The 14,395-nt window shown below is 48.2% G+C and overlaps 1 protein-coding gene and 1 pseudogene across 1 annotated transcript in view; both read right to left on the bottom strand.

The window, feature by feature from the left end:
- MTCL1 (microtubule crosslinking factor 1) overlaps positions 1-14,395 on the bottom strand; it is a 123,234-nt gene that overhangs the window by 13,779 nt on the left and 95,060 nt on the right. Inside the window, exons 9-10 of the mRNA XM_058676908.1 lie at positions 9,655-9,822; positions 5,574-5,828 (exon numbers count right to left, since the gene is read on the bottom strand). Of these exons, the coding sequence (XP_058532891.1) occupies positions 5,574-5,828; positions 9,655-9,822 (423 nt within the window). The remainder of the gene's footprint in view (positions 1-5,573; positions 5,829-9,654; positions 9,823-14,395) is intronic.
- LOC118758096 (5S ribosomal RNA) lies at positions 8,641-8,758 on the bottom strand (annotated as a pseudogene).

Here is a 14,395-nt window from a genome sequence, read left to right as displayed (position 1 = left end):
GCTCATGCTCAGTCGGAAATGCTCTGAAGGATGCAAGTCCCACTTCGGGTGGACCCAGAAGGCGTGGCCAGACAGAGATGCTCAGGGGCTGAGATGCTGCCAGGCCTGGCCCCTGCCTGGAGGCCGATAGAATGTGCTCAAACTGCACCTTAGTGGCCCAGTTGGCACCTTCCCACGCAGCTGGGTGTGAGCATGGCCAGCACAATGTCAGGGAGAAGTCGGGGAGGGAACGGGGACAAAGGGACCTCCACTCAGTGGAGCCATTTCTGAAGCGGGGAGGACAGTTTCAGAAGTATCAGCTTCACTTTGGAGGGTAAGAGGAAGGCTCACCTAGTCAGCACTTCAACACAGCCAAGTTCACAGTCAAATCAGGGAATAAGCAAACCGTGCAGGCAATAGCAACACACTCTTTTGCAGTTCTCTTCACTGCTGTTCGTTTAATAAAAAGAAAAGAAGGGTGAAAGCTTTTGATTCTGCTCCTCTGAGCCATGTCAGCACCATCTGATCATCTCCAAGCTATTCTGGGCACTGAATTAAGATGCAAACATCACATCCGAAGCTGCAAATGTGCAACAAGGGTGTGAGTGAAGAGGGAAAGGGAATGACTAAGGAGGAGAGCTATGAACACACATGCACTAACTCAGTGAAGTGGGATTTCAAAAATAGGCTCAGGAAGCCAGCAGCAAGTCGCACGCAAGCCACTGGGTATCAGGTTTCCTGAAAGTGCACTGGAGCGGTTGTGGCTGGAGGTCTGTGCGGCTCAGATGCCTTGGAGGTGCGGTCATGGAAGAATGGGTCCTGCAGAAGCACAGTGGTGCCAGCTCCTACTGTACTGGCACTCCCCGCAGCAGAACTACTTCCAATGCAAATAGAACATTTCAAAGGTTTGCATTTCAAATAACACAGGAAACAATAAACCCTCCAGAGTGTCACCTTACTTAGGCGGGGGGGGGTGGGGGGGGGAGACAAAAGGAGACTTGGGAAGCAAGGTTATAAAAGAATGGCCCTTGGTGTTGTAAAGGCAGCTGTACTGAAAGGGGGGCAAGGGGTGCAGATGACAGAGGAGCTTTCCTTATAGCTCTGCAGGTACAGCGACGAGAGTAGCAAGCTATGCCACCTACACATTAACTGGGAACTTCACTATTCTGAGAAGAAATGGAGTGTGACTCCAGCTGAGTTAACTAACCCTCGATCCAACTTGGATGGAAACAAGAGACGCTGGTGAGATAGATGAAGTGTGTTACATGACCTCGGCCACACTCCCACAGTCATCCATCACATCAAATGCCTCCTGTAGTGCAGAAATTATGTAGGAATTTAATGACAGTGAACGAGTATGGAGCACGTGTTCTGAAAGTGGAAAATGGATTTAGGGCTACTTCTTCCACCATCTGTATCAGGTTATCAGTCAAGGTTATGTGGAGTCAAATGGCGAGGGTACACCGTGAGGAATGTTCAGTTCCATCTCTTGGTTATCTGTGGAATGTATAGGCCAAAATTAAAGGAGTAAGCAGCCCAGTAACCAATAAACAAAATCTACACATGCTCACACACTGGAGCCAACTTCTTGAGAATATCTGTCATTGCTTCATCCGATTTCTAGGGCTGGACATCAAAATGTCAACAGTTTTCTTTAAAAAGATGAGTATTTTGGGGGGAAAGGCCAGCTTTGCTTGGAAAGCCACTGCTGCATCTATGCAGTGCTGATTCGTTGCTAACTACTAAGCATTAGTTTATTGTTGGCCACTCCTCTTCTAGACAGTGGTGAACTCATTGTACAAAAATGGTGGGGTCAAACCCACAGAGCAGGAACAGGTGGATGCATAGGCTCCTCAAAGGAATAAACCCCGAGATCTGAAGGTCAGAAGCTGCCAGTTTTGAAGAACCATTGTGACCCTGACAATCTGGACAGAGCTCAGCTTATTTATCTATTTATTTATGCCGTACAGGTGGGCTCAAGAACCTGAGCTAGGTGACTCAGGCCCATACTCCCAGGGTTTATGGACCCGGCACCCACATCAGGCCCAGGGACCTGAGCCAGGCAACCTGGGTCCCACCAGAACCCCTGCTCCTGGGGCTTACAGACCTGGCACCCACCGCACTCAGACTGGCATGACTCATTTTACCCCGGCATCCACCAGTGGGTACGGTAGCATGGCTCGGTCCAGCCTGCTGCCAGTTTCAGCTTCCGCTGGTGAATGATGCAGCCTAGCCCAGCCCAGCCAGCTCCCAGTCCTGGCCCTAATGTGGACTGGCTGATGTTATAATCCAACCTGGCCCACCTGGTACCCTGTCCTTAGTTCTCAGATCTGTTAAAGGATGTTATGAACTGGCCCAGCCTGCCCAGCCCCAGACCTGACCCACATGTATGCCGGCGGGTACTGTAACCTGGCATAGTCAGGGCTGTTCCTTGCCTTGGTTCTTGAGCTCATGGGCAGGGACTGCATCCTGACAAGGGAGTTCCCCAAGCTCCTCTATCAGGTCTCCTCCCAGCGGCAGATCTCGCAAGCACCAGTGGTCCTTGGCCCAGGTTGACTTAGCCCATCTCTTGTCCTGGCAGAAACAGTGTCCTTGCCCAGCTGGCCCACACTATTCCAGTTCTTATCAGAATTCAGCTTGGACCTTTTCCAGAGTCTCAAAATGAGGTGCTAAGTTATCCCCAGGTCACCAACTTCAATCTAACTCTCATTGGGTAAGTCTTACTGATTTTTCCTTTACTAGAAACTCCTCATTCCCCAAAGTAAACCAGGAACTTAAAAGCCCAGCTTCACTTACAGCTTATAACAATGTCAGCAAGCCACCATGGCTCACAGGCAAAGGGGCCCTAAAATGGCCATGGCAGGGATCACAGAAGATGGCGACACACCAGGAGAGGGCCACACCAGAAGTGAGCTTGCCGTAAAGCCAGGAAGGAAGTCCCCCTGCCAACAAGTGTCCAGGAGCACCGTGACACTGGCCAACTCAAGTTGGAGAGGACCAGAACACTTGCTACTTTTAGTGCAAAACTTTCAACAAACAACTGTCTCATGTAATAGGGCGCGCACACACACACACACACACACACACACACACACACAATTTAAAATGAAAGACTATTTACAAGTGCCTTGCTGCCAAGTCACACAAGAAATGGTCAACTTTCCTCTTGACAGAATTTGGGGAATTTTGAAACGCAGCCATATCAAATATTGGCCAGGTGACTCACTCTGCGAGTGACCAAACCCAGGAGGAGTCCAGCACCTTTCTATCTGCAGCAGACTTTCTTCCAAAGGCCACTGGTCATTGTCACCTCTTCGTTCTTCCCCTTTCCTCCCTCTCCAACATCACACTAAAACTCGCTTTCGTCCCTGTATATGCAAAACACAGACAGACTGACAGGGTTCTTTACAAATTTTGTGAAAATTGATTGGAAAAATAAGGTTATTTTGGTACAAAGAATTTCAAAATCCAACCCTGCGGCACCCACCACCCACAACCACCTGATTTGAACCCTGGCTGCTCTGTTTCTAATCCATCTTCCTGCTAATGCATCAGAGAGGGCAGCATAGGATACCCCAAGTGATCAGGCTCCTGCACCCCTGAAGGAGACACAAAAGTAGCTCCTGCCTCCTGGCTCCAGACAGACCCACACTTGGCTACTTGCAACCACTTGGGGAATGAACCAGAACATGAAAGACTTCTCCTTCTTTCTCCCTCTCTTTGGTTGCTCTGTATTTCAAATAAATAAATCTTCAAAAAATTATAAAATCCATTCACACACCTGCAAAATGTGCACGTACTTTTTTAAAAATAGAACCAAAATAAGGAGAAAAGTCACTTCTTCATGAATTTTTGAAGTACCTTCACAGTTGTGGCTAACGGGGCATATTTTTCCGTAAGGCTCCCACCTAAATGCAGGTAGTACAGGCATGTGTAATAGAGTAATGATGTAATTCATCTGCCCTCAGTTTCTTATTGATTAACACATCTTCTTGAGGCCCCATGGATTTTTTAAGTCTGACAGGCTGTAATAAACAGAATGCACGCTCTTTAACGATCCAGCTAGGGAGGAACTCCAAAGCTTTTTTGATTTAATGTGAAATTTTAACGTGGTTGTCACTCAGCAGCCACTGCAAATGTGCAAACTGTTCTAAGTCTGGTGCAATGCAGAGAATGATTATCTGGGAGAAAGAAAACCAGCACCCCCTCCTCCCTTAAATTCTTCTGAGTTTCTGAATCATTCGCCTAGCTGAAAATGATGAGCTACCAGCTACCTCACTTGACCATGGTCCTCTCTAATCATGGCTCAGCAATACCCACAGCAGGTGCAACCACCAGCAAACAGCCTGACTTCCAACTTAATTCAGCAATTTATTTACTAATGAGAACAATTCCATTCAAACTGGAGCAGTCACTGTGACTGCATCTCTAATGGTAAACTTAAAAGTTTGCTTTTTGGCAGGAATCACTGAGTAAGACCTGAAATAACCTCCCTTTTCAAGTTTATCTATAAAGTGCTATTAAAAAGTATAAACTAAAATTGAAGTATAGGTGAGGTGGTCACAGAAGGTGGCTGGGAACCCGCATTTACTTTTAACATATTGGTTACTCATTACTATGTCAATTAATTCCATAATGATGTAAATTTTTGCTGATGGTATGTTGGAGCTTTCAATTGACTGGGATAATACTCTGCTGGCTCTGTCATCAGACCAGAGAGGGTATACCTAAGAAGCCGTTGAACTTGACGGGACAATAAGATGCTGGACTCTATGTTTGGTATACGCTTGCAATGGGGAAATCTCAACTGAACTTGAGCTGTGGTTATGCAACAAGGTGGAGGAATCCACCATGGTGGGAGGGTTTGGGGAGGGGTGGGGAGAACCCAAGTATCTATGTAACTGTGTCACATAATACAATGTAATTACTGAAGTTAAATAATAAATAATTTAAAAAAAAAAAAAAAGTTATCTGGGGCCCGGCGCAATAGTGTAATGGTTAAAGTCCTCGCCTTGAACATGCCGGGAACCCATATGGGCGCCGGTTCTAATCCCGGCAACTCCACTTGCCATCTAGCTCCCTGCTTGTGGCCTGGGAAAGCAGTCAAGGACGGCCCAAAGCATTGGGACCCTGCACCCGCTTGGGAGACCCGGAAAGAGGTTCCTGGCACCTGGCTTCGGATCTGCGTAGCACCAGTCGTTGGGGCCACTTGGGGAGTGAATCATCAGATGGAAGATCTTCCTCTCTGTCTCTCCTCCTCTCTGTACATCTGCCTTTCCAAAAATAAAAATAGGAAAATCTTAAAAAAAAAAAAAGTTATCTGCCCCTCCCTCCTCTTTATCACGCAAAGGGAAGTTCCTTACAAACTCTACAATGGAGAGATTTGTGTAATGGTAGGAAAAAAATGGCAGGAAAAGCCGAAGTCTAGCATTTTTCCTTGTTCCTCTGGAGGCTAGGAAGTATCCCGAGGCAGCAAGGACCACAGCTGTCTGGGTTTGGCGTTCTTTCTCTGGGAGCTCTGGCTGGCTGGATCACGCCACAGTCTACGCCCTGTGCTGGTGCCGACGCGCCCGGCGGCTGCGGTGGCCCCGTACCTGCTCTAGCCTCCACAGGAGTTCCTTCCTCTGCTGCTCCCACTCCTGCCGGTCTCTGTCCAGGCGATCGAGAAGCTCCACTTTCTCCCGGTTCCAGTTCTTCTCGTTGTGATGCATCTGCCAGCGCAGGTCCATGACCAGGCCGTGGCTGTCGGCCAGCAGCTTCTGCTGCGCTTCCCTCTCCTTCTTCAGGGCACCTTTGTTCTCCACGGAGGAGCCTGGTTCTCCCAAGTTCTTCTCCGTCTTCTCTTCCAACTGTCAATGAGAAATGAAATCGGGAATGCCACCCAGCAGAGGCTGAAGGAGCTCTCAGGTCCTTCACGCGTGATCCCTGTGAGCAGGCTTAAAATGACCATGAACAATCAAGTTCCATTTCTACAGTAAGGACATGGGACATGTGATGTACAGAGTCACAGAGAAAGTTAAATTGCAAATCTACCTAACTTCCCACAGCTAACTTCTCAGCTCCAACTTCCTGGTCTTGTCTGTACTCTCTATACCTCCTTAAAGACAGGCATCAACCATGTCTGTCCCTACACACTTAGCCTCTACATGGAACTTAGCAATGAAATCTACTAGTTTCAATAAATATTTGTTGGGGGCCCGGCGGCGTGGCCTAGCGGCTAAAGTCCTCGCCTTGAACGCCCCGGGATCCCATATGGGTGCCGGTTCTAATCCAGGCAGCTCCACTTCCCATCCAGCTCCCTGCTTGTGGCCTGGGAAAGCAGTCGAGGACAGCCCAAAGCTTTGGGGCCCTGCACCCGTGTGGGAGACCTGGAAGAGGTTCCAGGTTCCCGGCTTCAGATCGGCGCACACCGGCCCGTTGTGGCTCACTTGGTGAGTGAGGCATCGGACGAAAGATCTTCCTCTCTGTCTCTCCTCCTCTCTGTATATCTGACTGTAATAAAACAAATAAATCTTTAAAAAAATAAGTAAATAAATAAATATTTGTTGGGCCCAGCACGGTAGCCTTGTGGCTAAAGGTCTCACTTTGCATGCACCAGAATCCCATATGGGCATTGGTTCATATCCCAGCTGCTCTTATTTTTTTCTGGCTCCCTTCCTGTGGCTTGAGAAAGCAGTCAAGGATAGCCCAAAACCTTGGGACGCTGCACCTACATGGGAGACCTGAAAGAAGCACCTGGCTCCTGGCTTCAGATCAGCTCAGCTCCGGCCACTTGGGGAGTGAACCAGCAGGTGGAAGATCTTTCTCTCTGTATCTCCTCTCTGTAAATCTCACTTTCCAATAGAAATAAATAAATTTTAATAAATAAATAAATGTTTGACAAATACCCAGGAGGTGAAAAACGAAAACTTTCATCTTCTCTATTCGAACTGGAAACAAAACAAACAAAAAAAAAGAGAGAGAGAGAGAGAAAATCTTGAGGTAGAGAAGAAAACAACACATTCGACACGGGCACAAATGGAGAATTCTGGAAGATTTATCATCTGAAAGGATGTAAGTCAAAAGGCAATGGAGTGCTGAAAAAGGTGCCAAACTACAAAGAACTCTATACTCAGCCATGGTATCTTTCAAAAGTCAAATATTTTGCAACAAAAAGAGAAGAAAAATCGTTGCCAGCAGATCCACAAAAAATGACAAAGGAATAAATAACAAAGGTAGTTCTTGAGTCAGAAGGAATTGGATAACATCAGATTCTTCAATCCAATCCAGGAAACTGAGCAACGGAAATTGAATAGATGTCAATACAAAACTAATTTCTTCTTCCTTTTAACTGCTTTTAAATATCACTGACTGTTGAAAGGAAAAATGGCTGCAGTATATTGTGCATTCACAGACAATGCAGAGGCGAGGCACAAGCAATCGATCCGGATGGGGAGAAGGGACTGAATGTATTCTACTACTGTACAGCACGGGGAGCAGTTTAATATCATTTCCATGTAGACTCTGAATAATTATGTATTTTGTGAACTCCAGGACAACCACTACAATTACAGAAATAGCTCACTATTTCGTACCTTGCTTTTATCCTGATAGAATCTAAGTGAAGAAGTTCAACAAATCTTGCTCTTATCAAATCATCCCATTTCTTTTCTAAACCATCTTTTAAGGACTAAACTTTTTACATTCCAACTCATTGATAAAGAGATGGCACCCTGGAGTGCTTAAGGGAGTGATCTGAGAACATGGTCAGTTAATAACAGAACTGGAAATAAAAACCAGATTTTTTTTAATTACCATTAACTATGAATGAATGTCACCCATAAGGACCCTACAAAGTGTATTAACTTCATTATTCGTATCTAGAGTTCAATTAATTTCAAGCAAGCTATTCAAAAACCCACTAAAATCCTTCACAGTTGATTATCCACGTCTAAGCACATACTTTTCACTATTTTTAAACCAGTTGCTCAACGATTAAAAAGCAGCCCATTACTATTCAGAAGGCCCATCTGTTTGCATCAGGTTGCTAAGCGTCCTTCCCCACAAGGCACCCATGGGGCCAGAGCTAATATTGAGCCTCTCCTCTAGAGTGAAGGCAAATCCTTCCCTAAGTGAGAAAAGTCTATAGACTCTGGACAGAATGCTGGGCTTGTGAGAGAGGAAGCAGAGGGGAAGGCGGGCGGCATTGGACACAGGGCGGGGGCATTGGACACAGGGTGGGGGGCAATGGACACAGGGCGGGGGGCACTGGACACAGGGAGGGGGGCACTGGACACAGGGCGGGGGGCATTGGACACAGGGAGGGGGGCACTGGACACAGGGCAGGAGATGACTCAGTCTGCTATAAGATCTGTGTTTAGAAAAGGATCAAGCAGCATTTCCAAGTGGGAAGATAACGCAGAAGCAAACCAGGGAGGAATGCTGAGCACAACCAAGAGGTGAGTGGACAGCACCAAGTGCTCCAGTTCAAGGCCTCTCCTGGAGAACCATGCCACTCCAGTGAAGGGCACAGCACACAGATGTGTCCCTGCAGATGCCTTCTAAAAACCCATGCCACCCTCGAGTCTCTGCAAGAAGCTTTGCCCCTGCCCTGGCAGCAGCTGACCTATTAGCCTGCTGTCAGGGAAGTAAAAAACTCCCTCCCTCCCACTCTCTCCTGGGCGTCTGCAGCTCTCCTGGTCCACTCATCTCTCCCATCCAAGTACTAACCAGGCCTGACCCTGCTTAGCTTCCGAGATCAGACGAGATCGGGCGCGTTCAGGGTGGTATGGCCGTAGACAAGGTCCACTTGTCTCACTCTTGCGGGACCACTTCTCCTCCCTTAGGGTCCAATCCTGCTGCCATTCAGGGATCCTTTGTCACTGATGCTCCCACACTCATTTATGACTTCCAGAAACAAGACACACCATCTCCTGCGACCCTTTCAGTATCTGCCCTCACTTTTTCCTCGTAAACTCACCGTTTTCACTCAATGTGTATCAGCCCCTACAGTTCTTCTCAGCTGCCTCCTCCCACCTCCCGCCGTGACTTCCTAATTGCCAAATTCAACAAAGTCTTGGTCTCTGGTTTGGTGTTGAACTCTCAGAAGCATCCGTTGAACGCCACTTGGAATTCTTGGTGCCTCTGCCTTTGGTTAGGGGGACAAGACCTGCTCCTGGATTTCCACGCATTCCAGAATGTGAGTTCCTTCTTTGGACCGCTCTTGACTCTGCACAGCTGTAGGTTCCACCCAAAGCCCTTGCTGCCATAGTGCTTCCCGGTTCACACTCAGGTGTACACAGCTTTAATCTTGCCCTCTATGTCCCAGGACCTATTAAGCCACATACCTCAATCCAACCTGTTCTCTGGCAGCCTGCTGAAGGTCTCACTCCCAGTGTTAATTGTGGAATATCCACAGCCACAGCAGTGTGACAGGAACATGCCTCCAGGGACTGTTGCCCATACTTACGACTGACCATCACACTCAATTCTAGTGGAAAGTTCGGGAACACAAATACCTCTTTTCCACAGTCCAGGTCTATTGTTCCCTGAGCTCAACCCTTGGACCTCAGTGGGAAAAGGAGGCTTCCCATGGCCGTTTAAGCAGCCCCTCCTCTCCCTTCTGGTCCCTTCCCACCAACCCTGGATGGCACAGGCCCCAGGCCAGGGACAAGAGGGCCCCCGCAGCACAGGTACCTGCTCCAGGCGGCACTTGAGCCCAGCCCACTCCATGTCCCAGGCAGCCTTGTCGCTGGCGTGTTGCTGCTGCAGTCGCCGCCGAGCCCTCGTCTCCTCCCGCAATTCCTCCCGCAGCTCTTCCAGCAGGGCCTTGAGGGCGCCAAACAGCTGCTGGTTCTCCACCACCTGTGGGAACACCAGGTCGGGCTCAGCCACCTCTGGGAGGAAGAGGAGAGGCTCTGGTGATGAAGGTGGTGTTGTGGCTGCTCTGCAGGTGCTGTGGGCAGGTCAGATTCAGGGCATTGGGAGGGAGGGGAGGACTGAACTTAAGGGGTGCGGAGGGCAGGGTTCTGAGGCTTGTGGTCAGGCCTCTGGAGCTGACTCTGGGGAGGAAGGTGAGGGGGCCTGCAGGAGGGGGCTCTGGATCTTGGCAGTGGGTGTCGGGGGCTGTGGCAGGCCATGGCAGGCCCAAGTCACAAGGAGCCCTAAAGCCAGGGCTGCAGGATTAAAGATACTGCAAATACGTTTTGATTTAAAGTTGAAGTAAAGAAGAGAAATTCTTCAATATGAGCAGACGATTGAAAACAGTAGTTTTTCCCATACTTTGAGATTATACTATTAGATACAGTAGACTTCTTAAATATGTGCATTTTGGGGGCCTGGCATGATAGCCTAGTGGCTAAAGTCCTTGCTTTGTACACATTGGGATCTCATGTGGGCACCAATTCATGTCCTGGCAGCCCCACTTCCCATTCAGCTTCCTGAGAAAGCTGAAGACAATGGCCCAAAGCCTTGGGACCCTGTCCCATGTGGGAGACCCAGAAGAAGCTCCTGGCTTCCGATCGACTCAGCTCTGGCCATTGCGGCCACTTAAGGAATGAATCAGCAGATGGAGGATCTTCCTTTCTGTTTCTCCTGTGTATATCTGAGTTTCCAATAATAAATAAATAAATCTGTTTTCAAAAATCTATGCAAAAGAGAGAAATCTCTCCACTGCTTCACTCCTACAACAGCTGGGATAGGCCAAACTAAATCGAGGAGCCAGGAGCTGCAATCCACATGGGTAGCAAGGGTCCAAGGGCCTGAGCCATCATCTGCCACCTCCCAGGGTGTGCAGGAGGGAGCAGCAGCTGGGACCAGGCTCTGAGGGGACGTGCAGGTGTCCTCCCCAGCATCCGAGGCTGCTAAGTCCAACAGCCGCAGAGGGAGCAGATCAGTCAGTGCTCACTGCTCCTGGACTGCTCTCATCTTGAACATCAATTTGTAATTGAGTAACCCCAGGGCAAAAGGCACTGAGAGTACAATTCAATTAGCATTTGAAAACTTCAGCAGATAGAAAGCCCTTTTTAAAAAAAAAAAAAAATCCTCCAAGTTTTCCACACACCTGAATTCGAGTGAAGTCACCACCACATTCAAAGAGATGCTCATGACATGTGTTAAGGTGCAACAAATGCAGAACAGTTTATTGCAATTCTACACCAAGAGTATTAGTGATTAAATAAGTGTAGTTGAGACAGAGGAGGTATTGTAACAATCTTTTGAGAAATACACGTCTTTGGAGCCAGGATTGTGGCGCATGACACTGACATCCGATCTTAATGCTGGTTCAAGTCGCAGCTGCTGTTTCTGACACAGCTCCTGCTCAGGGGGCTGCGAAACCATCAGAAGACGGCCTAGGTACCTGTCCACCCCAGTGAGAGACCTAGACGCAGACACAGCCTTCTGTCTCCAGCCTGATGACAGATCTGGCTGGCGCGACCATCCAGAAAATGAATCGGTGGATGGAAGATTGTCTTGCTCTCTCTCTTTCTCTCACACACACACACACACACACACACACACACACTTTACCTTTCAAGTAAACAAAAATAAGCCTTAGAAAAGAAATGCACATCTTAGTGTGGAGTGTATTTGTTAAAAACTTTGTATTTCACAGGAGATTTATGTAGTATTTTCACCTCTGGATTTTATGGAAATCGTGACTTATTGAGTCAAAATAATTTCAAGCGTAACTGATTATTCTGATCAATCTTTGGAGCAGCCCTTTGATTCTCAGCAGAGAGAGTGATAACACATGTAGTGTCTTCTTATGCAGAATCGAGAGCTTTCTGCGAATGTCAGGGTACTGCAGAACCGGCCAGTGGTGCGCTCAGCCTGCGTGCTGCAGGAATGCTCATCGGACTAGAATTGGAATGTTACAGTCCTTCTGCAGATGGGACATGTGGATTCTCTGAAGCAAAGCACGCTCCTCGGGGCACTGGCAGATCTTAGAGTCCCTAAAATAAAGCCATAATGCTTTCATGCACGTTCGGGCCCGAGCAATCAATGTGATGTTCTACTACACCAGGATAACATTAATCATTGTGGAATGAGCTCCAGAATTGCTTTTGGGTGAAGGCGGCCAAAGGGAAGCAGGAGAGCCTAGAGACTTGCCACCATCAGGACCTGCTGTCACCGCACCTAGGGGTAGTATGATGCGACAGGAAGGCTGGGCAGCTCCTGTCACGAGAGCATGGGGGCCAGAGTGCAAATCTGTGTCGGAATACATGAAGACCCCAAATGAATCGTGAATGGGCATGATTCTTCTAGACAATTTATTCACACACACACAACACTCAGCACTAACACTGTCTCTCGTGGCCGCGGGCTGTGCTTCACTATTTATAAAAGTTTATATTTGACAGCAGTCCTGGGTGCCCACTCTGTCCCCTTTCTGCAGGACTGTGAGGTCCTGCCGTGACAGGTGAGAGCTTCAACTGCAGCCCAGGTCAGTACCCTGCGTGGCCCGACACACCAGGCAGAACACTAAACTCCTGACAATTCAGCCTGCTGAGCCTTTTTTCTTTTATTTTCCCTCTCTCTTTTTAAACTGTGCCTGAGAGCAGCCATCTAATTTGGGGCTAGCATTGAAGTTCAGTGAGAGAAACTGCCAGCTGTGATGCTGGCATCCATAGGAGTGTCGGTTCAAGTCTCACCTGCTCCACTTCCAATTCAGATCCTTTCTTGTGCCCCAGGAAAGGAAGTGGAAGATGGCCCAAGTCTTTGGACCCCTGTACTCATGTGGGAGATCCCTATGGAGTCCCGGGCTCCTGGCCTGGTCCAGCCCTAGCCTTTGGGAAGCAAAGCAGCACAAGCTCACTTTCACTGTTTCTTCCTCTCCAGCCATAAATGTGCCTATTCAAATAAATACGTAACTCTTTCCTCAAAAAATTTGTAATTTTATTTGAAAGGCAGATATGCAGAGAGAAGGACAAAGATCTTGTGTCCACTGGTTCACTCCCAAATGTCTGCAATAGATGGAGCTGAGCTGATTTGAAGCCAGGAACCAAGAGCTTCTTCTGGGTCTCCTTATGAAGGTGCAGAGGCCCAAGGACCTGGGCCATCCTCCATCACTGCTCTCCCAGGCCATAAGCAGGTAGTGGATGGGAAGTGGAGCAGCCAGGACACAAACTGGTACCCAAGTGGGATGTCAGCACCATCAGGTAGACGATTAGCTGGTTGAGCCCCGTGCTGTCCCTGCCTTTTTTAATGATTGATTGATTTTTTTTAAATGAAGAAGTAGTGCTACAGAGAGAGAGCATCACTTAAATCTTTTAAAAAGTCACTTAATCTTTGTGAAACTCCTTTTGTCTCCATATTAAGGGACATCACGCTAGTGGGATCCTAAAAGCAAGCCTACATCACTCTTCTCACTGTTCCTCCTGGTCGTGACCCCAGATGCACTATGCTTTTAGTAACACCATGATCCGAATCCAGAATCAAGTCAAGACTGTGTTCCATTGAGTGATCTTCATCATGCTGAAAGTCACCTTGAACAGTTTGCTGAAACTTTTGTCCAAGGGGCCCAGCTATGCAGCCTTTAGAGTTGTTCAGTGCCATGCTGTAGTCGGTTGAATCTCTGCCCGTCAGTAGCCCAGGAGTACCGGTTTGAATTCTGGCTGTTGTATTTCCCGTCTAACTCCCTGCTAATGTGCCTGGAACATCAGCAAAGGACAGCCCAAGTCCTTGTGTCCCTGTACCCACGTGAGAGACCCAGAAGAGGCTCCAGGCTCCTAGTTTTAGACCAGCCCAGTTCCAGCTGTTGTGATCATTTAGGGAGTAAACCAGCAGATCCAAGTTCTCTCTCTCTCTCTGTTAATCTGCCTTTCAAATAACAAATAAATAAATAAAAAACCACACACACAACTTTATATTTGGGCCCAGCATGTTAACCTAGTGGCTAAATCCTTACCTTGCATGCACTGGGATCCCATATGGGCACTGGTTTGTATCCCGGCTATTCTACTTCCCATCCAGCTCCCTGATTGTGGCCTGGGAAAGTAGTCGAGAACGGCCCTAAGGCTTGGGACCCTGCACCCACGTGGGAGTTCTGGAAGAAGTTCCTGGCTTCGGATCGGTGCAGTTCCGGCCATTGTGGCCGCTTAAGTAATGAAACAGCAAACGGAAGATCTTTCTATCTGTCTCTCCTTCTCTGTGTAAATCTGCCTCTCTGATAAAAATAAAAGCAAATCTAAAAAACAAAACCTCAGCAGGCACTTGGCCTGGTGATGAAGAGGCCATGTCCCACATCAGAGTGCCTGAGTACGACCCCTGACAACGTGCACCCTTGGAGGCAGTAGCTGGTGACGCAAGCCTTTGGGTCCCTGCCACCCATGTGGATCTGGACTGAGTTCCTAGCTCCCAGGTTCAGCTGCAGCCCCGTCCCAGCCACTGCTGGATGGGACTGCCTGCCTGCTTCTCTCACAAATGATATTAATCA

The sequence above is a fragment of the Ochotona princeps genome, chromosome 18 (genome assembly GCF_030435755.1).
Source record: "Ochotona princeps isolate mOchPri1 chromosome 18, mOchPri1.hap1, whole genome shotgun sequence".
NCBI classification, from domain to species: Eukaryota; Metazoa; Chordata; class Mammalia; order Lagomorpha; family Ochotonidae; genus Ochotona; species Ochotona princeps.
The sequence above is the reverse complement of the archived record's forward strand: the minus strand, read 5'-3'. Positions and strand labels throughout refer to the sequence as shown.